Source organism: Panthera pardus, unplaced genomic scaffold (genome assembly GCF_024362965.1).
Source record: "Panthera pardus isolate Hobbes unplaced genomic scaffold, ASM2436296v1 HiC_scaffold_13, whole genome shotgun sequence".
Classification (NCBI taxonomy): Eukaryota; Metazoa; Chordata; class Mammalia; order Carnivora; family Felidae; genus Panthera; species Panthera pardus.
Window position 1 is genome coordinate 49,512,516 of NW_026526688.1, and position 24,577 is coordinate 49,537,092.

The following is a 24,577-nucleotide window of genomic DNA, read 5'->3' on the forward strand; positions in this document are numbered from 1 at the left end:
TGGTGTATATTCAAAGCACTGCACAGTCACTCCTACACTTCCCTTCCAGACACCATGTCCTCTTATGTCTAATCTTCTCTGGTGGAAAGGGTAAGGCCCGTCTCAGGGAGTCTGGGGACCTACCATTGGTGGGTTGTTGGAAGATTATTGATTCTTCCAGTACACAGCAATCCCCTTAAAATTATCACCAATGTATCCTACAAGGAAAGGAATTGTGTGGGAATTCAAAAATTAAAGGAATAAACAGAGATAGGAAAGTTTGCCTGGTGGCCCCATGGCTGCTCCATTGCCCAAATCCATGGGGTACTACTCACATCGTATTTGCTGGGAGTTGCACTCTGTGGAGTCGTGCAGCTCTGCCATGTGCTATTCTTTCCTAATTCTTCACCCAATCTCATTGCCATTTGGGACACAGTGCCCTACCCCTTTGTCAAACTTCAAGTTAGTCTCTTAGAATGTGAGAACCAGAAGGGACTTAGAGTTTAGTGACACACTATTACCACATTTTGAGATGAGGGGGCTGTGGCCTGAAAAGGCGATGTAACTGGTATAGGCATAGGAGAAAGATCCCCTTCAGCCAAGGATCTTGACTTCCTCTTTACCTTTGCTCCCTAAAGAGTGGTCCATAGACCAACAGCATGAGCAGATCCAGGAGCCTGTTGCAGAGGCGGTGTCTTCAGCTCCAACCCCAGCCCTGCTGAATCAGAACTTGCCTTTAAGACTTCCTAGTCACTTGCATATACACATGAAAGTTCACCATACCCAGTGAAGAAACAGTGGACACCTCTAGATGTATACCCTTTTTCAGCATAGCCCAAATCCCCTCACTCTGGAAGGAAAAGGATGGATGTTTTATGTGGAGGAGGAGGAGGAGGGGCTTAGATGTGTGCATTTTATGAATCTACTCATCTGGAGAAGCTTACCCTCCCAGGTAGATGGTCTCAGAGAGGACATCCGTGGAGCATTCTCATGTAAGTCTGGGGAGCTGTGGCCTCCTGTCCTCTCTCATTCTCTTACTTGTGAAGGTCTTTACTGTGACATTTGCATGATTGAACAAAGACACAACCTCTTGGCTCCTCACCCTCTTGATGTCAAGAACATGACCCTTTGCCCAAGGGGAGGCCCTAGAGAAGTGAGGGGGCCTGGGATTTGAACCAGCTCAGCTCAGCTCAGCTACTGTGTCATGGAATCATTGCTCCGCAGGAAGAGGCTGCAGCTCCTGGGGGGCTATGGACCAAATATTTGTGTTCCCCAAGATTCATATGCTGAAACCTAATCTCCAACGTGATGGTGTTAGGAGGTGGGGCCTTTGGGAGGTGATTAGCTCATGAGGGTGGGCCTCTCACCAATGGGATCAGCACTCTTATAAAAGAGACTCCAGAAAGCAGCTTTTCCCCCTTTGCCATATGAGGACATGGCGAGAAGACAGCTATCTATAAACCAGGAGGCGGGCTGTCACCAGACCCCAAATCTGCCAGCGCCTTGATCTTGGATTTCTAGCTTCCAAAACTGTGGAATAAATTTCTGTGGTTTATGCCACCCAGCCTATGGTATTGTTACAGCAGCCCAAATGGACTAGGACACGAGGCAACCACCACCCTTTCCCCACTGAACTCCATAACTCTTTAGACCTCTCTTTAGGTTTGGCTTTGTTTATAGAAGTCATCCCCACATGTCCACTAGATTGCAAACTTTTTTAAGGACTGCTTCCAATACATTATAGCTTTAATAGGACTTAGTGGAAAGGTAGTGCTGACCACAAATTAGAAGAGAGGGACCAGTGAAGAGGACAAGTGTGGAGGCAGCCACCTCCTGGAGGCCAGCATCGAGGCCTGGACCAGGTCTGCCCTGGGCCTCCCTCGGTTCTGGGGAGACTGGCCCATTGTTATGGAGTGAATTGTGCTCCCCCTACCCACATTCATGTGTTGCAGCTCTAACCCTCTGCTGCCTCAGAATGCAACTGTATATAAATATAGTGTCTTCAAAGAGGCAATCAAGCTAAAATGAGGTTAGTTAGGGTGGCCCCAATGCAATCTGACTGGTGGCCTTATATAAAGAGGAAATTTGGACACGCCAAAGACACCAGGGCATGCAGATGTAGGAAGATCATGTAGGACACAGCAAGAAGGTGGCCACCCACAAGCCAAGCAGACAGATCTTGCTAGAACCCAACCCTGCTGACACTTTGATCTTGAACTTCTAGCCTCTGGAGCTGAGAAAGTACATTTCTGATGTTTTAGCCACACAGTCTGTGGTATTTTCTTGCAGCAGTCTCAGCATACTAAGACTCTAGTGAACCAGATTCTGAATCACCAATAACTAAGTATCTAAGCAGTTATCATTTTCCGTTTCTATGAAGAACATCAATTTCTAGGCTCCAAATGGAAAGACTCATTTTTGTTATAAACAAGTAATAGAAGAAAGTAGAAATTTATGGGCAAAGTGTAAAATGTTCTCTCCACTGGAAAAGAAACTGCAGTGCATCTGATTGTCTTATGGCTGTGGCCTTTATGAGCATATTTTATAACAGAGTATATATGCTCCCTTTTCCAGGCAAAATTAGATTTCCTTTATAGCTGGAATTCCTACATTCTGGATCTGATTTGATCTTTTGCTTATCAGCCCACCAGTATTTTCTCTCTCTCTCTTTTTTAAATGTTTATTTTAGAGAAAGCGAGAGAGCTGGGGAGGGGCAGAGAGAAAGAGGGACAGAGGATCTCAAGTAGGCTCTGTACTGACAGCAGAGAGCCAGATATAGGGCTCACATTCCCGAACCGTGAGATCTCGACCTGAGCCAAGTCAGGCACTTAACTGACTGAGCCACCCAGGCGCCACCTCCCCCGCACCAGTATTTCTAAAACTCTATGCCCAAGAAAGCAGGACTTTAAACACAAAAACAAAAAAAAGAGAGTTTTAGTATATGCAATCTCTTAAGTGCATGCCTGTATGCAAATATGTGGGCCATATTTGTATTACCAAATTATTATCATATTTTGTGATTCTATCTTATTGCTTTGTGTGTCCCTTCTTGGCTTTTTTCTTAAATCAATAGTCATATTACAATGTCAAAGAGGTTCCCCATTCCTGTTATAGGAGGTCAATTCTTGCAAATCTGGAGCTGTTGGCAGTTCCCGTATTCACCACCCCTCCGTAACCACCTGTTTGTAGGTACCAGATGTGATTCTAAGGCAATGTGGTCACTTCTGGTTTCTTTTCTGACCTGAGACTGTAAGTTTTCCCCTTTTTAATGCCATCGTCCCCAAGTGGGGGCAGACATGTTCTTAGCAGGAGAAGAACACAAAGCCCAGCCCCAAGAAGATGCCTGTCACTGAGGGAGTAGGAACCCTCACCCACACATATGGGTCAAACCGAGTATTTTTGTCTACCCACAGTGGCTGGGTCCTATAGCCAGCACCCCTCTCTTCTACTCTGTACATCCCTGCCCTGGTTATTCTCTGAATCAGTCACTCCAGTCATCTGAAGAGAAAGAATTTAAAATAAAGACTTGCTAGCTAGGTATAACGTTGATAAGTAGGTAATGGGAAAGGAAAAACAGATACCCTCCCAGCCAGTTACCAACAGTGTGTGTGTGTGTGTGTGTGTGTGTGTGTGTGTGTGTGTGGTGGGGTAGGGGTGGAGAGTCCTTCCCCTTTTCTTCATGTCTTTGGGGTAGAGTGAAAGCCTTCTCCTTCCCTCTGCTTCAACTCAGCTCTGATTTCTGAGAAGACCTACTCAAGACCTGCCCTCTCCATCACCTGCTGGAAGTTGCTCTATAACTTTTGAGGATAGATTTTTAACCAATTACTGCTACCTAATGGCAGCTCCACCCAATCTGGGCTTGAGTAGGAATGTTTAATGCACCCTGAACTCTTTCTAAGACATAGGTAGTTCCAGAGTTTCAACTAATCTACTAGGCTTTTAAAAACTTTTTTTCTACTACAGGCTTTAATTTCTGAGAGAGAGAGAGAGAGAGAGAGAGAGAGAGAGAGAGAGAGAGAGAGAATCACTTGCCTTGGACTTATCTTCCAGACAGCGATCCTCAGCTTTCTTCCTACCAGCTGTATATAGCCTTTTCTAATCTTCTAGCTTGAGGCAAAATCTGCCCTTTCCTCTATGTGATGCCAAAAGATAAAGATCATGGTCATATAACTTGTCCCCTTTCCGGCTGTAAGAACCCTCATGTTTCTTCCAGGCTGAAAAATAAATTGAAAGAACTTTTACATAGACTATGCAGCAAGATTTTTTAAATAGAGAGTTAAAGTGCTTTTTATCACGGATGGTATCTGGAACACAGTCTTATCCAGATTTTATGGATCATTATCAATTTTCTCTTTGTCCCTAATCAGATTAAACTGTGAGGTTAGGAGAAGGGAGGATATATTGAGTCATGATATGGTATTTAGCTAGAAGAAAATAAACCAGCACAAATTCATACTATTCTGGGTAATTCAATCGGAATGGAAAGGAATGCAAATGAAACAAAAGAACCAAAGGTCAGTTAATAACACTGATTGCACATGATACCATGTTTTCAGAGAGAATGAGGAGACTCTTCTCCATGGTCTTGACATGGAAGTGCTGATGTTGTATTTCGATAATAACATTTCATCTATCCAGCATTGCCAGGTACAAAGCACCCCATAAACAACGCATTCCCTTATGTCATTTGGCACAGAAAATTATTATTTTTACAAACTGGATAGTGTGCTTTCTAAAATTATCATTTCCTTGCTTTCCTAAGCAGAACTTACTGGCTTACTTTAACATCAAAAAAAAATTTTTAATGTTTATTTATTTTTGAGAGAAAGAGGCGAGGGGGAGAGAAAGCGAGCGCTAGTGGGGGAGGGGCAGAGACAGAGAGGGAGACACAGAACCCAAAGCAGGCTCCAGGCTCTGAGCTGTCAGCACAGAGCCCGACACAGGGCTCAAACCTACAAACTGTGAGATCATGACCTGAGCTGAAGTTGGACACTTAACCTGCTGAGCCACCCAGGTGTCCCTTAATTTAACATTTTTATGAATCAATCACCATTTATGACTATTATAATTATGGCAGGATATATTCTGTGGTATCCCCCAAGGAAGAAACCTGGGGATAGGAGAAAAGCTACTTAAAGGTAGCATGGCCCAGCTAAAATGGGTGTAACAGAGTCTGTCTGAGGCTTCAGTTACATCAGCCCAGAACAGGATGGCGTAGAGGAGACTTAACACAGTCATGCCAAGAAACAATCCAAGAGGAAGCTCTCCTCATATGAGACAAGTGTTGGGTTCTAAATAATAATAATAATTAATAATAATAATAATAATAATAATAATAATAATTGCTTTGGGTTAATGTGCTTGCCCACAGACAATTTGCAAGGCCACAATTCTTCTGGTGGAGAGGCTGAGTTGTAGAGGTCATTCCTCCCCACTATAGAATCGACAGATCTGGGCAAAGGAACATTTCCATTACTTTCTGGCTAAAGCCTGAGCTGTGGAATTTTCCACTGAAAGGTGGAAAAGGGTATAGTTCCCAAAGGAGGGTGTGTGGGGCCTGAAGAGGGGCTGTTGAAGCAAGGACGTGAGGAGGACAGACAGAGGGAGGTCAGGAGAAAGGGAGCTTCTGGAAGCCTTAGCCTGGCAGTTTCCTCTCCTTAGTGGCAAAGGTCATGCCTCTTGCCCTCCCTCTACTGTGCTCTCAGAGATCTGCCTGGCTGCTCTGTAGTTCAGCTGGTCTGGAGAGGCAGGGAAGCCGAAGATAGGAAGGTATCTGCCTCCTGATCCCCACAAAGTGAAATGGAGCTAAGGTCAATCAACTGCCTTCTCTCGTCACCACATTGTACAAGTATCCATAGCAGTGCCACCCGTGGTCACTGGCAGCTGTGGGCAGGTGACGTTCCAGCACTAAGCAACTGGGAGTCTTACTCCTGATTCTCCTCAGCCTCCCTATGGATCACCCTGCAGGACAGGAATTGAGGGATTGCCTCCACACCCCGTTAAACCTCTATCCAATTTTAGTTTCCTAATCTCCTTCCTCATTGTCAAGTGGCCAGCAGCAAAATTTGACTTTTTTTTTTAATTAAAAAGGATAAGGCATTTATGTGGTTGTTTTTAGCCAAAGATTCTGTTATTTTATTATATATATATATATATATTTTATTTTAGAGAGAGAGAGAGAGCTAGCAGCAGAGAGGGGCAGAGGGAGACAGAGAGAGAGTCCTAAGCAGGCTCCACATGCTCAGCATGGAGCCCGACATGGGGCTTGATCCCACGACCCTGGGATCATGACCTGAGCCAAAATCAAGAGTCGAACACTCAACTGACTGAGCCACCCAGGTGCACCTAGCCAAAGATTCTAAATGTAATCACGAAAAAATAGCAGACAACCCCAATTTTTATAAAACAGCTGACCTGTATTCATCAAGAATGTCTGAGTTTAAAGGAACCAAAGAGATGTGACAGCTACTTGGAATAGGTGGTCATGGGCTGGTTGCCCTACTTAAAAGCATTGCTCTATAGTCTGTAACTGGGCAACTGACGAAATCTGAATGCAGACTGTGGATAAGATGATGGTGTTGTGTGGTTGTTGAATTTCCTGAATTTCATCACTGTACTGTGACGATGTAAGAGAATATATTTGTTTCTATGAAATACACTACAATATTAAGGGACATGACGTATGCATCCTACTTTGAAATAGTTCAGAAAAAGTATACGTGAGCACATACACGTACATGCTCACAAAGAATGATCAAGTAAAATGTCAGTAAGTTGATACATGGTGTATAGGAGTTCATTGTACTATTACTATAACTTTTCTGTAAGTTTGAAATTTTTCAAAGAAAAAGGCAAAATGTCAAAAAGAAAGTGAGCTGTGCAAGATGATAATGTTAAAAATCTGATCCCATTTACCTACTACAAAAAAGGATAATGTCAATTTTTGGTTAAAAAAAAAAATCAGTGTCACAGGAATTCTCAGTCTTGCTAGTAAGTAGACAGTGTTTCTGGGAAATAGTTTGAGACTTTAAAATGCTCCTAAACACAGATCCTATAATGAAATTCATAAAAATTTATCCTGAAGAAAAAAAATAAGAGATAGGGACAAAGATTTCTGTATAAGAATATTCTCTGAATGTTATTTACAATGGAGAAAAATAGAACCATCTAAATGTCTAACAATAGAATAATGGTAACATCGATGATAGTACATCTATACATTAGAATACTGTGCAGGCAGGGGCACCTGGGTGGCTCTGCTGGTTAAGCGTCCGACTTTGGCTCAGGTCATGATCTCGCAGTCTGTGAGTTCAAGCCCTGCATCGGGCTCTGTGCTGACACCTTGGAGCATGGAGCCTGCTTCAGATTCCATATCTCTGTCTCTCTCTACCCCTCCCCTGTTCGTGCTCTCTCTCAAAAATAAATAAACATTAAAAAAAAAAAAAAGAATACTATGCAGGCATCTAAAGCTACGTTTTCAAAAACTGTTTTCTCTGCCCACTTCACAGTCTTCTGAGCAACATACCTTCTTCCCTGGTCTCCTCTAGAACTAATGCCTCCCCTGAACCTTAGTCTTGCTGTCTCTGATGGTAGAGTCCTGCCTATCTTAGCCAATCTCCCCTTTCCCAATAAGATGGATCTGCTATGACTTAGAACCCGTGATAGAACCCACAGGCTAGGGGCGCCTGGGTGGCTCAGTCGGTTAAGCGTCTGACTTCAGCTCAGGTCACGATCTCATAGTCCGTGAGTTCGAGCCCCGTGTCGGGCTCTGGGGCTGATGGCTCAGAGCCTGGAGCCTGCTTCTGATTTTGTGTCTCCCTCTCTCTCTGCCCCTCCCCCGTTCATGCGCTGTCTCTCTCTGTCTCAAAAATAAATAAACATTACAAAAAAAAAAATTAAAAAAAAGAACCCATGGGCTAGACTAAGGAACATGAGGAAAGACTGTTTCTCCTAATATTAACCTCCCAAAGCAGTAGCTCTTGTTCCTGAGTCTCCTGTATTCTTCTCAATGCTATCCTTGGTGTTTAAGTTTTTCCTTTCTTTCTGGCATCAATTCTGATTTTCTCTCCTGGATCAGCCTGAGGCCTCTTGCCAGAACTCGAAACTCTGCCCCAGCTTTTTCCCCATTTCTTCGCTCCACCCAGTATTGGTGCCTTCCTGATAGATTAGCTCTTGGTTACATTCTTCAGGTAATTAAAATACAGCCCCACTGCCAGCGTCAGCTCTGACTAACTTTCTAAGATTTGGCAGGAGTTAACTCCATGGCTTCTGATAACAACAAGGTAATTTCATCTGGACAAAATTAAGATTTAGCAGAGAGAGATCTAAATCCAGCAAGATGTTAGTGAACAGCCCTTACTCGGCCAATAGGTTATTTAGAGGTATATTGTTTACTTTCCAAATATTTGGAGATTTCCCAGAGTTCTTTGTTATTGACTTCTAATTTAATTCCGCTGGGATCAGAGAATAAACTCTGTAGGATTTCAATACTTTTAAATCTATTGAGATTTGTTTTGTAGCTCAGCATATATCCTATTTTGGTAAATGTTCCGAGTACACTAGAAATAAATATGTACTCTGATGCTGTTGAGTAGAGTGTTCTATAAATATCAATTTATAAAGTTGGTTGCTATGTTGTTCAAGTCTTTTATGTCTTTCCTGAGAAAGATTTTTTTATGTAGATAAAAATTTTCATTTGGTACCATTATCCTTCTGAGTGAAGGATTTTCTTTAACATTTGTTGTAGTAGTGGTCTTCTGGTAATGACTCCTGTCAGCTTTTGAATGTCTGAAAAAAAATCTGTATCACCTCATTTTTAAAAAATGTTTTCTTCTGAGTACAGAATTCTAAGTTAACAGTTTTGTTTTAAAGAGATTACTTCCTTGTTTTCTGTATTGCATTGTTTGCGATGAAAAGTCTGCTGTCATTCTTATCTTTAATTCTCTGTATGTAATATTTCCCCCTCTGCCTGGTTTTAAGATTTTCTCTTCCTCACTGGTTCTCAGCAGTTTGATTATTATGTGTCTTGGTGTGATTTTCTATGTTTCTTGTGCTAGGTATTCACTGAGCATCTTGGATCTCTAGGTTTGTAGTTTTTATCAAGTTTGAAACATTCTCACCCATAATGCTTTCAGATATTTTTTCATTGTCTCTATATCTCTCTTATTCTCCTATGATTCCAGTAACACATGTTTTAAGCTGCTTAATGATGTCCTATAGCTCATGGAGTGCCTGGGTGGTGCAGTCAGTTAACATTCAATTCTTGATCTTGGCTCAGGTCATGATCTCACAGTTTGTGAGTTCAGGTTCTGCACTGATGGCATGAAGCATGCTTGGGATTCTGTCTTTCCTTCTCTCTGCCCCTCCCCTGCTTATGTGCTCTCTCTCTCTCTGTCTCTCTCCCCCACTCTCAAAATAACTAAATAAACTTCAAAAATTTTAGGAAATGATGTCCTATAGCTCATTTGTAGACTATTTTTTTTAAACTTCTTTCCTCTCTGTTTCATTTGGCTGTTTTCTATTATGCTGTCTTCTGTCACTAATCTTTTTTTTTCAGTTATATTAAAGTATAATGGACAAATTGCATTGTAAGATAATTGAAGTGTACAGCCTGATGTTTTGATATGATTTCATACATGCATACTTTGAGAAAGAATTTTCCCCCATCAAGTTAATTAACTAATATATCAATTACCTCACATATTTACTTTTAAATGAATATTTTCTTTTATAGTATCTATTCTGTTGCTAATCCCATCTGAACATTAAGTTCTTAATCTCCAGAAGTTTTCTTTGGGTCTTTTTAATTTCTTCTATTTCTCTCATTATAGTAATACTTTATCCCATCCTCTTGAGCATTCAGAGTAAATTTATAATAGCTATTTTAATATCCCTGTCTACTAATTCTATCACCTGTGTCATTTCTGGCTCTCTTCTATTGATTTTTCTCTTCATTATGGGTCATATTTCCCTGTTTTGTTGCATGCCTAGTAATTTTTGTTTTAATGCTGTACATTGTGGATTTTCCATTTTTGGGTGCTAGAATTTTTTATTCCTTTAAATGTTTTTGTGTTTTGTTCTAGGATGCAGTTTATTGTAAAGATTTTGATCCTTTTGAGGCCTGTTTTCAATCTCTGTTAGGTGGGTTCACCACAGCCTTTGGTCTAGGGCTATCTTGGACCCACTACTAAGGCAATATTCTTCTGAGGTCTCTACTTGATACCCCATGTGTAGGAAAGTCTTTCCACTCTAGCTACTCCTAACTTGTTGCAGGATCTGGGGATTTTTCTTCCTGCTCCTTTCTGGTAGTTGTTTCTTGGTAGTTGCATGTACTAATCTGTATTCAGTTAAAGATTCAAGAGAGCTCTGCTTCATATATCTGGAGCTTTCTGTCTGTAAACTCTCTTCCCCACAGTAATCTACCCTATGAATTCTAACCACCTTGGACTCCCCAAACTCTGAACTCTTTCTCTTCAAGTCAGGGAGACCTCCAGGCTGTTTGGGCTCCCCCTCCCTGTACACTGGCCTGGAAATTCTATGTAGGCAGCAGGAAGGGACAATTATAGGGCTTACGTTGTTTGTCTCCCTTCTTCCAGGTATTATTGTCCTGTACTATTTTCCTATATCTGAAAACTGTTGTTTCACAAATTTTGTCTGGTTTTTTAGTAGCTTAACACCAGAGGGTAAATTTGGTCCCTGTTGCTCCATCATGACTGGAAGCAGAAGTCTTCCACATCCCTTACTTGAAAAATAAAAGATGAAATGATGTAAAGCACAATCAAACTGTGTGTTTAGAAGTTTAAAATGACAAGGACTTGAACTCACCTACATGAATGAATACTTGTTTATCTCACTTAGGCAAAAAAAATGTTAAAATAAAAATGGAAGGATTTAAAATCGTAGGATTTCAAAGCAGCAAAAGACTTTTTTAAATCATCCAGGTCACTTCCTTCATTTGGTATATGAGGAAATGAAATCTTAGAGATGTTAAGGAACTGTCAAAAGTCATTTTAGTACAGGGTAGAGGTGGGATCACAACTCAAGTCTCCCAACAAACAACCACTAAACAATTCCACCTCTATTCTGCCCCCAAATAACCATTTTCCAGTGCCATTAAATACATGTGTCAATACTTTGTAAGCATTATTTCAAATATCCTGACAACTCTAGAAGTGTCAAGGTAAGTATTACTAATATTGCCATTTTACAGATAAGCTCACACAATTTAAATAATTTGTCCAGTAGTTCTCAAAGTGTGGCCCTTGAAACACTCCTGGGGGTCTCCTAGGTCAAACTATTTTTGTGATAATATTAAGATGTTGTTTGTATTTTTTTTAACCATGTTGACACTGGCACTAAAGGTTTAAAAACAAAGGTGGGTAAAACCACTTGCACCTTAGCATGAACCAAGGTAGTGGCACCAACTATACAACAACTATTGTATTTTTCACTGTGTACTTTCAGTTAAAAAAAAAAAAAAAAAGCAAGTTTCACTTAAGAATGTTCCTAATGAAACAGTAAAGCTATTAGTTCCATTAATTATTGGTCCTTAAGGGGCGCCTGGGTGGCTCAGTCGGTTAAGCGTCCGACTTCGGCTCAGGTCACGATCTCATGGTCTGTGAGTTCGAGCCCCGTGTCGGGCTCTGGGCTGATGGCTCAGAGCCTGGAGCCTGCTTCCGATTCTGTGTCTCCCTCTCTCTCTGCCCCTTCCCCGTTCATGCTCTGTCTCTCTCTGTCTCAAAAATAAAATAAACGTTAAAAAAAAAATTTTAAAAAAAATTATTGGTCCTTAAATAGATGCTATTTTGTTATTTTGTGTGACCAAAAGGGGAGCACACTTAGGGCACTTCTATTAATTACCTCAAAGAAAAACACTTGAATGTGATTTGTAAGCTGAACTTGACTTTTTTTCCCACAGAAATCTATTTTTACTTGAAATAATGATTGACAAACTATGGTTAATCATACTTGGTTATGTGGTAGACATTTTCTCAAAAATAAACAAAATACCTATCACTTCAAAGAAAGCAACTGACAATATTTGTTGCAATCATAAGATAAACTTTTAGGAACAAAATAGAATTTTATAAAACTTATATCCTCTACCATGAATTTGACAAGTTCTCTTTTTATTTATTTTTGAAAGAGAGAAAGAGAGAGACAAAACATGAGCAGAGGAGGGGCAGAGACAGAGGGAAACACAGAATCTGAAGCAGGCTCCAGGCTCTGAGCTGTCAGCACAGAGCCCGATGCAGGGCTGGAACTCACAAGCCATGAGATCATGACCTGAGCTGAAGTTGGACGCTTAACTGGCCCAGGTGTCCCAAACTTGACAGCTTCTTGAAAAATCCTTCAAGACTTTCCTGATTAAGTTGGTAGAGATATTAACAAATATGATTTTTTTAGTATATTATATAGTGAAATGTGTCAACACTTGGAAGATCTGCTTAATTCAGTGAAAAAATATTTTCAAAATGACCAATGCCACAAAATCATCCTTTGGTAAAAGATACATTCAAATTGTGAGATAGAAATGCAATTTGATGTAACAGAATATGACAAAGTTCACCAATATGGTTTCAGATTCTATGCTGCGACTAACCTCTAAGAAACTATCTTAGAATAGTTAAGAAACTATCAAGATTATTGTATCAAAGAAAAATATACAAAAATTATCTGAAAAGGCTATTAAAATACTCTTCCAGGGGCGCCTGAGTGGCTTAGTCAGTTAAGAGTCTGACTCTTGCTTTCAGCTCAGGTGATGATCTCACAGTTTTGGGGCTTTGTGCTAACAGCACAGAGCCTGCTTGGGATTCTTTCTCTCCCTCTCTCTCTCTGCTGCTCCCTCCATTTGTGCTCACTCTCTTCCTCAAAATAAATAAACAAATTTAAAAAAAATAAGTAAATAAAATATTCTTCCATATTCTAACTCTATACCACATGAATCTATATTTTCTTCATATATGTCAACCAAAAACATGTCCTGACAGAAGCAGAAACAGATACAAGAATCCAGCTGTCTTTTATTAAGTCGGAGAGTAAAGAGATTTGCCAAAGTGTAAATAATGTCACTCTTCTCACTAAATTTTTTGAAAATGGTTTTTTCATAAAAATATGTTTTGGGGGGGTGCCCAGGTGGCTCAGTTGGTTAAGCATCTGACTCCTGATTTCAAGCTCAGGTGATGATCCCATGGTTTGTGAGTTCAAGCCCCACTGTCAGTGCAGAGCTTAATTCAGTGATTTGCTTGGGATTCTCTGTCTCTTTCTCTCTCTGCTCCTCCCTCACTCGTGTTGTCTCTCTCTCAAAATAAATAAACTTAAAAATACGTTTTTGTATTAATATGTAATAAGTTTATTTTAAGTGAATTAGTAAATAATTGTTTCCAATTGTTCTCAGTTTTAATTTTGAATACAGTAAATATCAATAGTTATAACCCACACAAACAAGTGTGTAGCGTCCTGAGATCAAAATGTTTGAGAAGTGCTGACCATAAATAACACTCCTGGGAAGTGGTAAAGCCAGGTCTCTCATCTGTTCTCTAATTCATGTTGTTTCCATGGCACAATGTTACTTCCTTACCCAAAAGAGTCATAGATATTAAAATGGGAAGTAGAATTAGGTCCCTAAAGCTTTATTTTGCAACGCTTTTTTCCATAATAGTTAAGTTGTTCAATGTTTTGATATTTTTCTTTGCGGAAGCATGAGCTTCTTGTCCCTAAAATTTTAGAACTCCATTAGGAATTCAAGATGATGCTTTTTGGCTACAGAATACAAAGGAAGTAATGTTATTCAGCAGTCAGCTTATGCCAGAAGTAACTGTATTTTGAGTTTTATGTTGTATATAAAGTCCAAACAGTTGGGAGATATTCTTTATTAGATTTTTAAAAACACAAGTAACTCTGGTTGTTTGGCTCCAGGCTTGTTTTTCATCTACTTGGTGCTAAGCCCTATGAATTATGTTTATGATTTGGGGGGAACAACTTTGCTCGGGGACATCTTCAGAAGGAAATCCTGCATGCCTCTCCGTAGCACCGCGTTCTCAGCCACCTCCTTCAGGCCTCTGTGTAGCTTCTCCATCTCCTTGTATTCACTTTTGACGTCTACACAAGAGCAGAAAGCATGCATCAGGAGCTAGTGTCCTTTTCAGAAATGTCCCCAGAAAACAGACCTCCTGAGAATCTTGCTAGGACCTGGGTCACTTGTCCCAGAATGCGACATCTGGAATGGACTTAGAGATCAGATGGTCCATCTGATCAATTTATTGCATAAAAAGCCTGATCAAACTGGGCATTCTGGCTCTTAAGGCTTATCTCAGCATAGCAGTCACCCTTCAAAAGAAACACAAACCGACACATAAAATGATCTAGGAAATCACCGAGTCTTCACAAGAGCTCAGGGGAAGGAGATACCAAGCCCACCTACACAACAAACCTCCCCCTCAGTCCTCTCCAGGCTTCTCTCTCCTTCCCCTGATCCCCCTGCTCCCAGCAGTTCTCATTCTAAGTGAATTTGCTGTTTTGACATCTCAGCTCGGGTTTTCACGTTGTGATCTGCAATCATATATCCTTATAATGGCTAATTTTATGTCTCAACTTGTCCGGGCTATGGTGCCCAGTTATTTGGCCAAACACTATTCTGGATGTTTCTGTGAACATATTTTTGGATGAGATTTACATTTAAATCATTAGACCTTGAGAAAAGCAGACTGTCCTTTACAATGTGGGTGGGCCTCATCTAATTAGTTGAAGGCCTGGCTAGATCAAAATCTTGGTCTCCTCCAGGAAAGAGGGAATTTCCATTTTACTATTTTAATTTATATTCTCACACATCTTTTTACCAACCAAGTAATACTCAGAGCAGGGACTGTTTTAGACCTCTGTCCTCTGGCACAGTACTCCCTACATAGTATATATTTTATTGTTGATGGGAAGAAAGGGAAATGATCTTAAATTATGGCAGGAGCAATTTACATTAAACTCAGGGGAACATTTTTTTGTGTGGGAGACCTAGATAGTTGGAAGACCTTTGGTGAGCAGGAGTTCTTTAAGGAAGACACAACTGGATGACTATAATCTTAAAACAGGCTCCTGTGAAGGCCTAGACAGAAGGTCATGAGAGAGTTCCATAAAGTAGAGTGAAAGGGTGTTGTATCACCTTCCCAAGAGACCATTAGGAACAGGTTAGATGTCTGTCTAACCAACCTGAGATGGGGAATAATTATCTCCACAGCAAGAGATATGTGTAAGACAGATGGTTAGAAGCAGCAACTGTGGCTTTTACTTTAGAAATAGCTCCGACCACTTTCACCATGACATATCCAATGATATACAGCAATGGCATCAGATCCATTTTTTTCCCAGCAGGCACTTGTGTGCAGAGTTTAACAATTAAAAGGCACAAAACATATGGAGTGAAAAATAAGTCTCCCGTCCTCTGTGTCCTCCAGGCTCCTAGTTCCTCTCCTTAGAGACAACCAGTGTGGACAGTTTCTTGTGTATCCCATGGAAATTTGTATGCATATACATACGTGTTTCCTTTTCTTCTCTCACAGATGGCAATGTATTCCACACAGTTTTTCACCTTGCTCTTTTTCACTTTACATGTTTTGGAGATTGTTTCACACCACTAACTCTGTATAAAAAGCCACTTTATTCTTTCTAACAATTGCACGGTCCTCCCCTAGTTGTGTACCTAAGTTAACTTAACCAATGCTCTACTGATGGATATTGGAGTTGTTCCAATGTTTGCCATCCTAAAACAATGGTGCCCTGAATAACCCTGTCCACGTGCCATTCTTCTCATGTATGAGGATACCACAGGATAGATTCCTGGAAGTAGGATTGCTGGGTCAAAGGATATGTGCATTTTTGACTTGGCTACAAATGTCCCGATTGCTTTTTGTACCAGTTTATACCCTCCAGTTCACACCGGGAGGCCTGGGGGAGCTCATGGCATGGAACAGAGATGGTTGCTGGCAGCTGCTGTTGCATTCTCAGGCTCCTGGTCCATGAAGAGAAACCTTTCTCTACCACCAGCAGAATATGAGGCTTTTCATGAAAAGGTACGTACTCAAAACAATGGATTTATGGAGACTGCAGAGCAGAGGTATCGATTTGAATTTGCCACTTTCCAGCCACGGATCCTTGGGCACATAATCTAACCTGAGTCTCTGTTTCCGCATGTGCAAAAGGGAGCAACAGCATCTCCCTCTGAGGGCTAACGTGAGAATTATCCGAGATGCTGCACACAGAGCCCGAGTATAATGCATGGTCTTGGGCGGGTGCTTAGCAAAGGGTGGGGTAGTCATTGTTTTCATCATCATCATCATCATCATCATCATCATCGTCATCATCATCTCTATCCCATGCCCTGGAAATTCTTCCTAATTGATTTCTTTAAATCCAGCAAAGAGCAAGCACAGCTAGGGGTGCCCACAAGGTCATCGCTTATGCAAAAGTTTTATGTATTTACCTGCAAGCTCCTTGTAGAGACCATCCTCCTGGGATGAAGCAAGGGTCAGCATGGTGGCAATACTTCCCTTCACCTTCTCCGTGATTCCATTCTATACAACAAAGCATGGTCATTCTGTTAGGAAGGCACAGTCCAAGGAAAAGTTATCTTAGGAAAGAGACCCCAACCAATCCCCCACAAATTGTGCAGACTGGGGGTGCCAAAATCAAAGTCAGTTCCAAGGGTGGGCTACTTTAGAGTGCAGCAAGTGGCTCAGGAACCCTCACAGCAACATTTCTGTGGGGTCCTACTTGTCTCAGCATCTCCTTTCTTTCCTGTCTATCAAGATTCATATGTGATTGGACCTCTCTGGTGCTGACCAATTGAGTCAGGAGCTAAGGAGGCTTCATGGAGGTGGGGGGGGAGGGGCAGTGGGGAGAAAACAGCAATCGCAGAGATGGAAAAAGAGAAAAAGAGCTGGTCACTAGCCCGCGAGCCTATTGTGCATTTAGTCACTGGAAAGATGTTTATTGAATACCTGCTTTGTGCAGCACATCATATTTGACATCCCTGATTCTTCGTCCCAACTGCCTGAGAAATTTCTTCTTTCTTATATCAGTCCTTCTATGAATGCAAACCATTTTCCCTCTTCTAACCATCTCTTGTCTACCTCTGAAAAACACCTGACTCTTTCATCTAGACTGACATAGTATTTTGAGCCTGGGTCTCATGACTCTTGTTTTTTTCTTCAACACACCAGGCCAAGAACCCTAAGCCCTAGTCCCAGCTCTAGCTGTGAGCCTTGAGCTAGTAACACAGGCCCTCTGGGCTTCAGCCTCCTTGTCCATAGGATCAAGGAATGGGGTCACTCTGTGTCTTTGCCCACTTTCAACTTCCCACATTTCTGTCATTTAAGATGCATTTGTATATGATCAACGTACTAATCATTTTTTTTTTTAGTGGAATTGTTTTGGGGGGGTATGATAAGAACTAATTTCTTTTCTTAAAGTTTATTTATTTTTGAGTGAGAGAGAGACAGGGCATGAGCAGGGAAGGAGCAAAGAGAGAGGGAGAGAGACAATCCCAGCAGGCTCTGTGCTGTCAGAGCAGAGCCCAACGCAGGACTTGAACCCACAAACCATGAGATCATGACCTGAGCCAAAACCAAGATTCGGACGCCTAACCAACTGAGCCACCCAGGTGCCCCAGGGCCAATTTCTATATACCAAATGGGGACTGCATGCTGTAGAGTTTGGCCAATTTTATGCAAGTATTTGTAGACTATGATAACATATTAAATGACAGAAAGTAAACTGCTACTGGCAAACAAAACACCTCTTAGCTCATTCTGAGAGAAATTATACACTTTGTATTATAGAGAATGGTATTTTTCTAAAACTGCAGTGGGGTGGGGGTAGGGGTCTGGGTGGGGGACACAAGATTGAGCCTAAGTAAGTTGCAGACATTTCAGGAAGTAGGTTGGTTGAGAGGTGAATGGAAGTAACAAGTAGCCAGCTTAGGAGAGGGTCAGCTAAGTCTGGACTGAGGCAGAAGAATTTGGAAATGCACATGGCCATGGAGAGGCCAACAGTGGCTCAGACTAAAACAAAGAATTTTTATTACTTGGGAGGGGGGTGGCAAGCAAAGAGACCCAGAGCTGAGACAAGATGGCTCAAGTGTACTTGACAGAAGCATTAGGTTCAAGGAAACTCTTAGAACTGTTTTCTGAGATAGAATCAGACCTAAATCTATGCTAGGTGTCAAAGGTGACTGACCTATGATAGTTTATTGGCATTTATTTATTGATGTTTCATGTAGACTAGACATTTCCCTCATTTCAAAAAATCCATCTGGAGATTATGCTATTGTCAGAGACGGAGACGCTGGAGCTGGGTTACCTAGTCCCAAACCTGGCTCTACAACTTAGTAACTATGTGGCCTGTCGCTATACCTCTCTCTCTCTCTACCTCAGTTTTCTTATCTGTAAAATGAGAACAATAATAGTCCCTACCTCCCAGGCTTGCTGGGGTTAAATGAGCTATGTCAAAAGCTTAAGGACCCCTATCGGGCTATTACCGTTGTTCTGCTGGTGACCTGGTAAAGAGGAAAGACAGGAGAGAGAGCCGGAGGGGCTGCATTTCTGAAGTCACAGTCCCAGAGAGACCCCAACACCAGGATGCAGTGGCGGGGAAGGGGGAATGCCAAGTGCCAGCTGGCCTCTTCTCCTGGCATCGTAGGCATCAGTTGGGGCCGCTTTACAGAAGGTATCAGCTCTTTCTGGACCCGAATGACTACCACCTCTTCCACCATCCGCCCCTGCTTCTTTGGCTCCCTCCAAGAAGCCTCTTTGGGGCTGGAATTCAGACTGTGGGTGTCGAATACCTTCAGTTGTTGAAATTGGTGCTGCATTCTTTCTTGAGCCCTTTCAAACATGCCCTCGGCCACCTGCCGGTCCACCCCTCTCCTGATGACGTCTTTCATTCTCTCACACGCTTTTTTGCCAGCAATCTGAGCGGCCTCTGGCAAAAATGATAGCTACAGTCACACCACAACAAGGACTTGCAGAGAAATCTTTAGCATCAGAAAGAAAGGCAAGCAAACAAACAAAAACTATGTATGCACACATATATGTATGTGTACACAGACACACACATACATACGGACATACACACATATATATTCATACATGTGGCACCATTTCCCACACAGTAGAAATTGTTTAATCATAATATGATACAAAAGATCAGCATTCTCAGAATTTAGATAACTGTCATTCAGAAAATCTAATGGATGAATTAAGCAGAAGTTTACAAAATTCCCGTGCACCCCCCCACCACCACCACGACCAGAAAAAAACAATGGGACCACCAAAACAAGAAGGAGCTGGAAGGTAGGTTTACAAATACTTAAAGGGAATAAGAATGAGAATCAGATAGTGGATTCAATAGTTTAACCAGATGAGATGCAGCGAGGAGAGGAGAGAGAAGCAGGGTGAATAGATACAGGGTGGGCAGAAAGCACTGGAAACACACAGATAAAACTGATTCATGGGTCACCTGTCCCCTGACCCTTAAAGTTATTTGGTTTTCAATTTGTGGACTAAGAGTATGAGAGGGACTCAGGACGCAGGAGGACAAATACTTTGAGAGGAGAGCAGAAGAAAAGGATGCTGAAGGAGCTGACAGAAAGACCCCAGAGGAAATAGACATGTCACCCTCTGGAGCGCCCACCTTCATAACAGGGCTTCAGGTCGCTCTGAACAGAGGTGGTGAGAGACTCATAGATCCTCCTCTTCTTTCTGAGGATGTAATCTTCCAGGCCTCCCAGGATGGCACTTATCTGAGAATCCACATTAACAAAAGGCCATTTGTGACAATTCCTTCGATAGAAGCGGGTGTTCCTGTGTGTGGCCACCATTTCCTTCTGCTTTATGTTATGCTTGGCTGTTTCCATGTCATTTCCCCAATGAGACTGTGAGCTTCTCATAGGCAGGAACTCTGTCTTAGCATCTTTATATCCCAAAGTGTTTCCTACCATGCCTGGCACTTACAAATGCCTCAAATATTTGCTGAGTTGAACTCAGGCACGTGCAAGGTGGTCAATAGGCCCTCTTAGGGGGAGGATGTGAGAACAGGATAGTTCTCTAGTGTTGCTGTGTAATTCGGGCTGTGCTTGTGCTATGGACTGAACATTCGTGTCCACCCAAAATTTATATGTTAAAACCCTAACCCCCAAGGTGATAGCATTAGGATGTGGGGCCTTTGGGAGGTGACTAGGTCATGAGCAGGGAGCCCTCATAATTGAGACTATTCCCTTTACAGAAGAGACTCTAGCAAGTTCCTTTGCCCCTGCTAAGGTGAGGTGATGGTGAGAAGACCATCATATATGAACTGGGAAGTGGACCCTCACCAGCCACCAACTCTGCCTGCGCCTTGACCTTGTACTTCCAGCTTCCTGTGAGGAATAAATTTCTGTTGTGTATACCCTACCTCATTTACAGCATTTTGTTATAGCATCCTGAATAGACTAAGACAGGCTAGAGGAAAATGGGTCACAGACAAGAGTCTTGAGTACTCAAAACTAACAAATGATGTACAAAAAAAAAAAAAAAAAGACTCTTCTTTAAGCTTCATTGCTGTGAATAATGACTTCATAATATTGGCAGAAATGATTGAAGGTCAGTTACAAGTGGATGTTACAGGTGGATTCAAATGTTTGTACATCTAAAGATTCTTTGAATATTCTTCTTGGGAACTGAGTCTCCTTTCCAACCTCGGCACTTACTGCTGGTTGCTTCCCAGTGGCATAGAGCTGGCTTGGTGTCCCGTCCTACATCCTCGTGGCAGCCTAAGGGCCACCCCACACACTGTGTGTCGTGTCTCACAGCACTTGCTACAAGACGTGCCCAGACCTTGGCACTCCAGGAGAGCAGGGGGGAGAGACATGCAATACTTCTGGAATCCTGCTGGTAAGAAAGCCACCGCCCAACGTCACTGCCCTCTTCATTTTACAGGGATCTTACCTCCTGGATCAGAAAACTTTTTTTGTAACTATCATATTTCCAGCCACTTCTTATTCCAATTTCCATCATTTTCTCCTGTAGAGAGTGCTTAAAAGCTTCTACGTGAGGCAGCAATGCTGACCCAGTGGGCTTTCCAGCTCTACAGAAGAAACAATATAAAACGTTAAGAGACAACGTGGCCACCGTGGGGCTAAAACAAAAGGAAACCAGCTGGTATCCTTTTATTCACTTTTAAGACAAGGGGATGAGAACGAATAGGTACTGAATTCCTACTGGTGCCAGGCACTGTTCTGTGCCAGGTCCTGCACCTAAAAGTCTACGAAACCCATTTTACAGACAAGAAAACTGAGGTTCAGAGAAGACAGCTGTTGTGTTCACAGTCACACAGCTAGCAAGTGCAGAGCCAGGCTACTTTGTACACTGATCTGTTTAGCCTCAAAGGTCAGTCTTCCCACTGCCAAGGTGTTTCCATTTGAAAGTGTGGGACTTAAACTACATTTTTTTTAATGTTTATTTATTTTGAGAGAGAGAGAATGAAGGAGAGAGACAGAGAGAGAGAGGGAGAGCGAGAATCCCAAGCAGGCTCTGGGCTCTCACTGCAGAGCCTAACATGGGGCATGAGATTGTGACCTGACCTGAAATCAAGAGTCGGATATTCAAAGAGCTGAGACACCCAGACACCCCTGAACTACATTTTAAAAGATGGATAAGATTTAGGAAAGTGAAAACAAGGAGGGGCTATTCCCCATGGGGACAACGTAGTGAACAAAATTTTCAGAACATCCCAGGAGGAAGAAGCAGCAGGTTATAGAGGAGAGGGCATAGACTTGAACTCCTAGCTCTCTACTTATGAGCTGACTGACACTGGAAAAGCTGTCCGAAGTCCTCTAAATCTCAGCTTGTCCACTTGTAAATAGACAGAAGGCCCTTCAAAGGGTTATTGAGAGGTCTTTGAGATGTTCTTTGAGATGTTCTAATGAGATCATGTGCGCACAGAGCTTAGCACAGTTCCTGGTACATCTCGCTTGCTCTTTGCTACCCTCCAGGTTGGCTGAAGCAGGAGGCTGGGACTGAGCAATAGGACTGGGATAGAGTGGAAAGGCCAGTTAGAGGCAGGTGGGATGTCTTGAATGCCATTGTAAATAATTTGGAGTTTATCCTACAGACTTGTAAACTGAGATAGGGTAGATGGAATGGCATGACCCCAAAGGAGCTAAAGGAAGGTGGGGCAGAGAAGGGGAACACCGAATAAGAATCATGCAAAGGTAGAATGGTTCAAGCAGCAGCAGGTGGTGAAATGCCAGAGGCCAAGGAGGGAGACTGGGGGCAGGCTCTTGCACTAAGAAAGGATTAGAGGTCAAGGAAGGAGGGAAGGAGGAGGCACCATGAAGCTCAGACAGCTAGTAAGTCAGCAAGCATGCAGTATGTCAAAAACAAACACAGAGTCATCAGTCAGCCACTTTGCAGTTTTGCATTTGGGGAAATTTACAAAGGCCATGTGTTTGCTTAACTCCACACTCTCCAACCAAAATAACCTGTCCTGGGCTCAGATCCATAAGAAAATGTATCCCTTGCTGCATGTATGAGATATTTGAAAAATAATGGGAATCATAATATTAGTCTAAAAGTAACATCTCCATCTGTACTCCAGGTCGCCACGAGAAATTAACTAACCAAACCAAGAAGGCTTTTGTGTTTTTCCAGAGACTAAGCTTTCCTCCTCAAGTTGCAAGCTACTCTTCACGCTTCCAGATCCAAAGTACAAATTCTTATAAAGCGGAGACTCCAGCCCAATGCTCTTCAGATGTTTGTTCACGAAGGGGCAAGAGAAAGGATCTTTTACCTAAAAATGCCTCCAAAAACGGGATCGATCTGGTCATAGATGGGCTGAGTGATGGCTTCGTTCAGATCTATTCTTGCAAGAGTCCTGGAGGCATAGATGCCATTTTTCAGGCAAACAGCTTTCAGAGTCTGATGAAAGCCCTGGTTTCCTCTACTCCTCTAGGTAATTAAACAATAAGTTAATAGAGTTAGTAAACATTAACTACAATGTCACAGGATCAGAATTGTATTGCCTTTGGTCATAGGCTATGACCAAGAATCACAGGGAAGAGAAGGGACAGCTTCATATTTCAGCATACTCTTGAGCCAGACAGAGGGCACAGCAGTCATGCCTGAGTTGGCGGCTGCCCTGGTTTCCGAGCGTCTTGTGCTTCCTTGATCACAAGTCTCCTCATACAGTTTCTATTTATCTGTTTACTCATTGCGCTTCTCTACCAGAACAGCTGCTCGTTGTGGACACAAACAGTGTCTTATCTGCCTTGATGTTCTTACCATCTGGCAACAGCATAAGTAGTGCTTAAATGAACAATTATTAAATGAAAATGTGCTATGACCCTACTGGGAGTATATGTTTCAGACCTTCCAAGCATAGTCCAAGTTTTCAAATACTTTTTGTTGAATGCCTAATAAAATGTAATTTGATTTGTACATCTTCATAACATTTTTTTCCCAGAGAAATAAATTCAAAAATCAGAGGCAAAAAAATACAATGAAGCTAGAGCCACACAAGACATTGATAAATCTTAGCCAGATGGTGATTCTTAGTAAGGGGAATAAAAATATATTTGCACTGACCAAAATTTTAGTGGAGGTCCTTGTGATCAATCAATGACATATGCTTTAAGGAAATCTGTTTCAAGTGCATGGTCATGTAGCATAATACAATTGGCATCATACTATATATATATATATATATATATATATATATATATATATATATATGTATATATTCATTTTAATATTCTCTTTTCACTTAATAGTATAACATGAACATTTCCTCAAGTCATTGTAAATGCTTGCAAAAATTGTTTCAATAACCACATAATATCATGTGGATATATCCCAATTTATTTTACCATTCTCTTCTGGTTAGATATTTAGGTTAGTTTACTATGTTACATAATAATATGATGGTAACATACAATGTTTGCCCAAATTTCTGATCACAGAGGAAAGTGTCCTATCCAAGACACCTCAGACATGTCTGTAGTTACAGAGAAAAACACCATTTAAGAACTGGTGAGACAGGGGACAGTTCATGGGATGACATCCTAGCGAAGGTCTGAAGATGTTCCTTCTATGAGCAAATTGTCTCAAAGGAATGGTCTCCGCTTTGTGCCTTTGCTTTCTCAGAACCTACTTACTCACTTTTGGTGATCTGGGATCTTTTACCATCATATAGAAACAGTTCTCCCCAGAGTCACTTACTTACCCCAGGCCTGACGAAATAAATAAGCAATTATTTATTATCTCTCACCAGCTCTGTGGGTCAGGAATTCAGATATAGCTCAGTTGCTGTTTCACTGTTCAATAGATGGCCAGGCTGTGTGGCCAACGTTAAAAGGCAGATAAACACCACCCAGAAAAGAGACAAGTACATGATTCAAGGTCACTGAGAACAGACAATATTCACACTAGGCTCAGGCAGTACAGCATTTACTTACAGCAAGAGGAGAAAAACTGTGCACAAGATCCAGCCATTTGCAACACACGGGTCCCTGTGGCCAGCAGACCCCCTCCACAGCCAATGCAGGTGATCCCACAATATGGGATCCCACAGTGTA

The 24,577-nt window shown here is 41.8% G+C and overlaps 1 protein-coding gene and 1 long non-coding RNA gene across 9 annotated transcripts in view; one reads left to right on the forward strand and one right to left on the reverse strand.

Annotated features, from left to right (window-relative positions):
• Nucleotides 1-24,577, forward strand: part of LOC109262353 (uncharacterized) — a 60,782-nt gene that overhangs the window by 31,846 nt on the left and 4,359 nt on the right. The window contains exons 3-5 of the long non-coding RNA XR_002077718.2: nt 15,887-16,040; nt 20,251-20,897; nt 22,603-22,956. This is a non-coding gene — a long non-coding RNA (uncharacterized LOC109262353). The remainder of the gene's footprint in view (nt 1-15,886; nt 16,041-20,250; nt 20,898-22,602; nt 22,957-24,577) is intronic.
• NUGGC (nuclear GTPase, germinal center associated) overlaps nt 13,836-24,577 on the reverse strand; it is a 55,516-nt gene continuing 44,774 nt past the window's right edge. For 7 of the 8 annotated variants that reach the window (XM_019440869.2, XM_019440864.2, XM_019440867.2 and 4 more), the window contains 6 exons: nt 22,795-22,952; nt 20,952-21,090; nt 19,660-19,768; nt 18,812-18,948; nt 16,451-16,541; nt 13,836-14,079 (listed from right to left, as the gene is read on the reverse strand). In XM_019440869.2, the coding sequence (XP_019296414.1) occupies nt 13,940-14,079; nt 16,451-16,541; nt 18,812-18,948; nt 19,660-19,768; nt 20,952-21,090; nt 22,795-22,952 (774 nt within the window). In that variant the 3' untranslated portion in view covers nt 13,836-13,939. The remainder of the gene's footprint in view (nt 14,080-16,450; nt 16,542-18,811; nt 18,949-19,659; nt 19,769-20,951; nt 21,091-22,794; nt 22,953-24,577) is intronic. The other variant, XM_019440872.2, reaches the window with a different exon arrangement.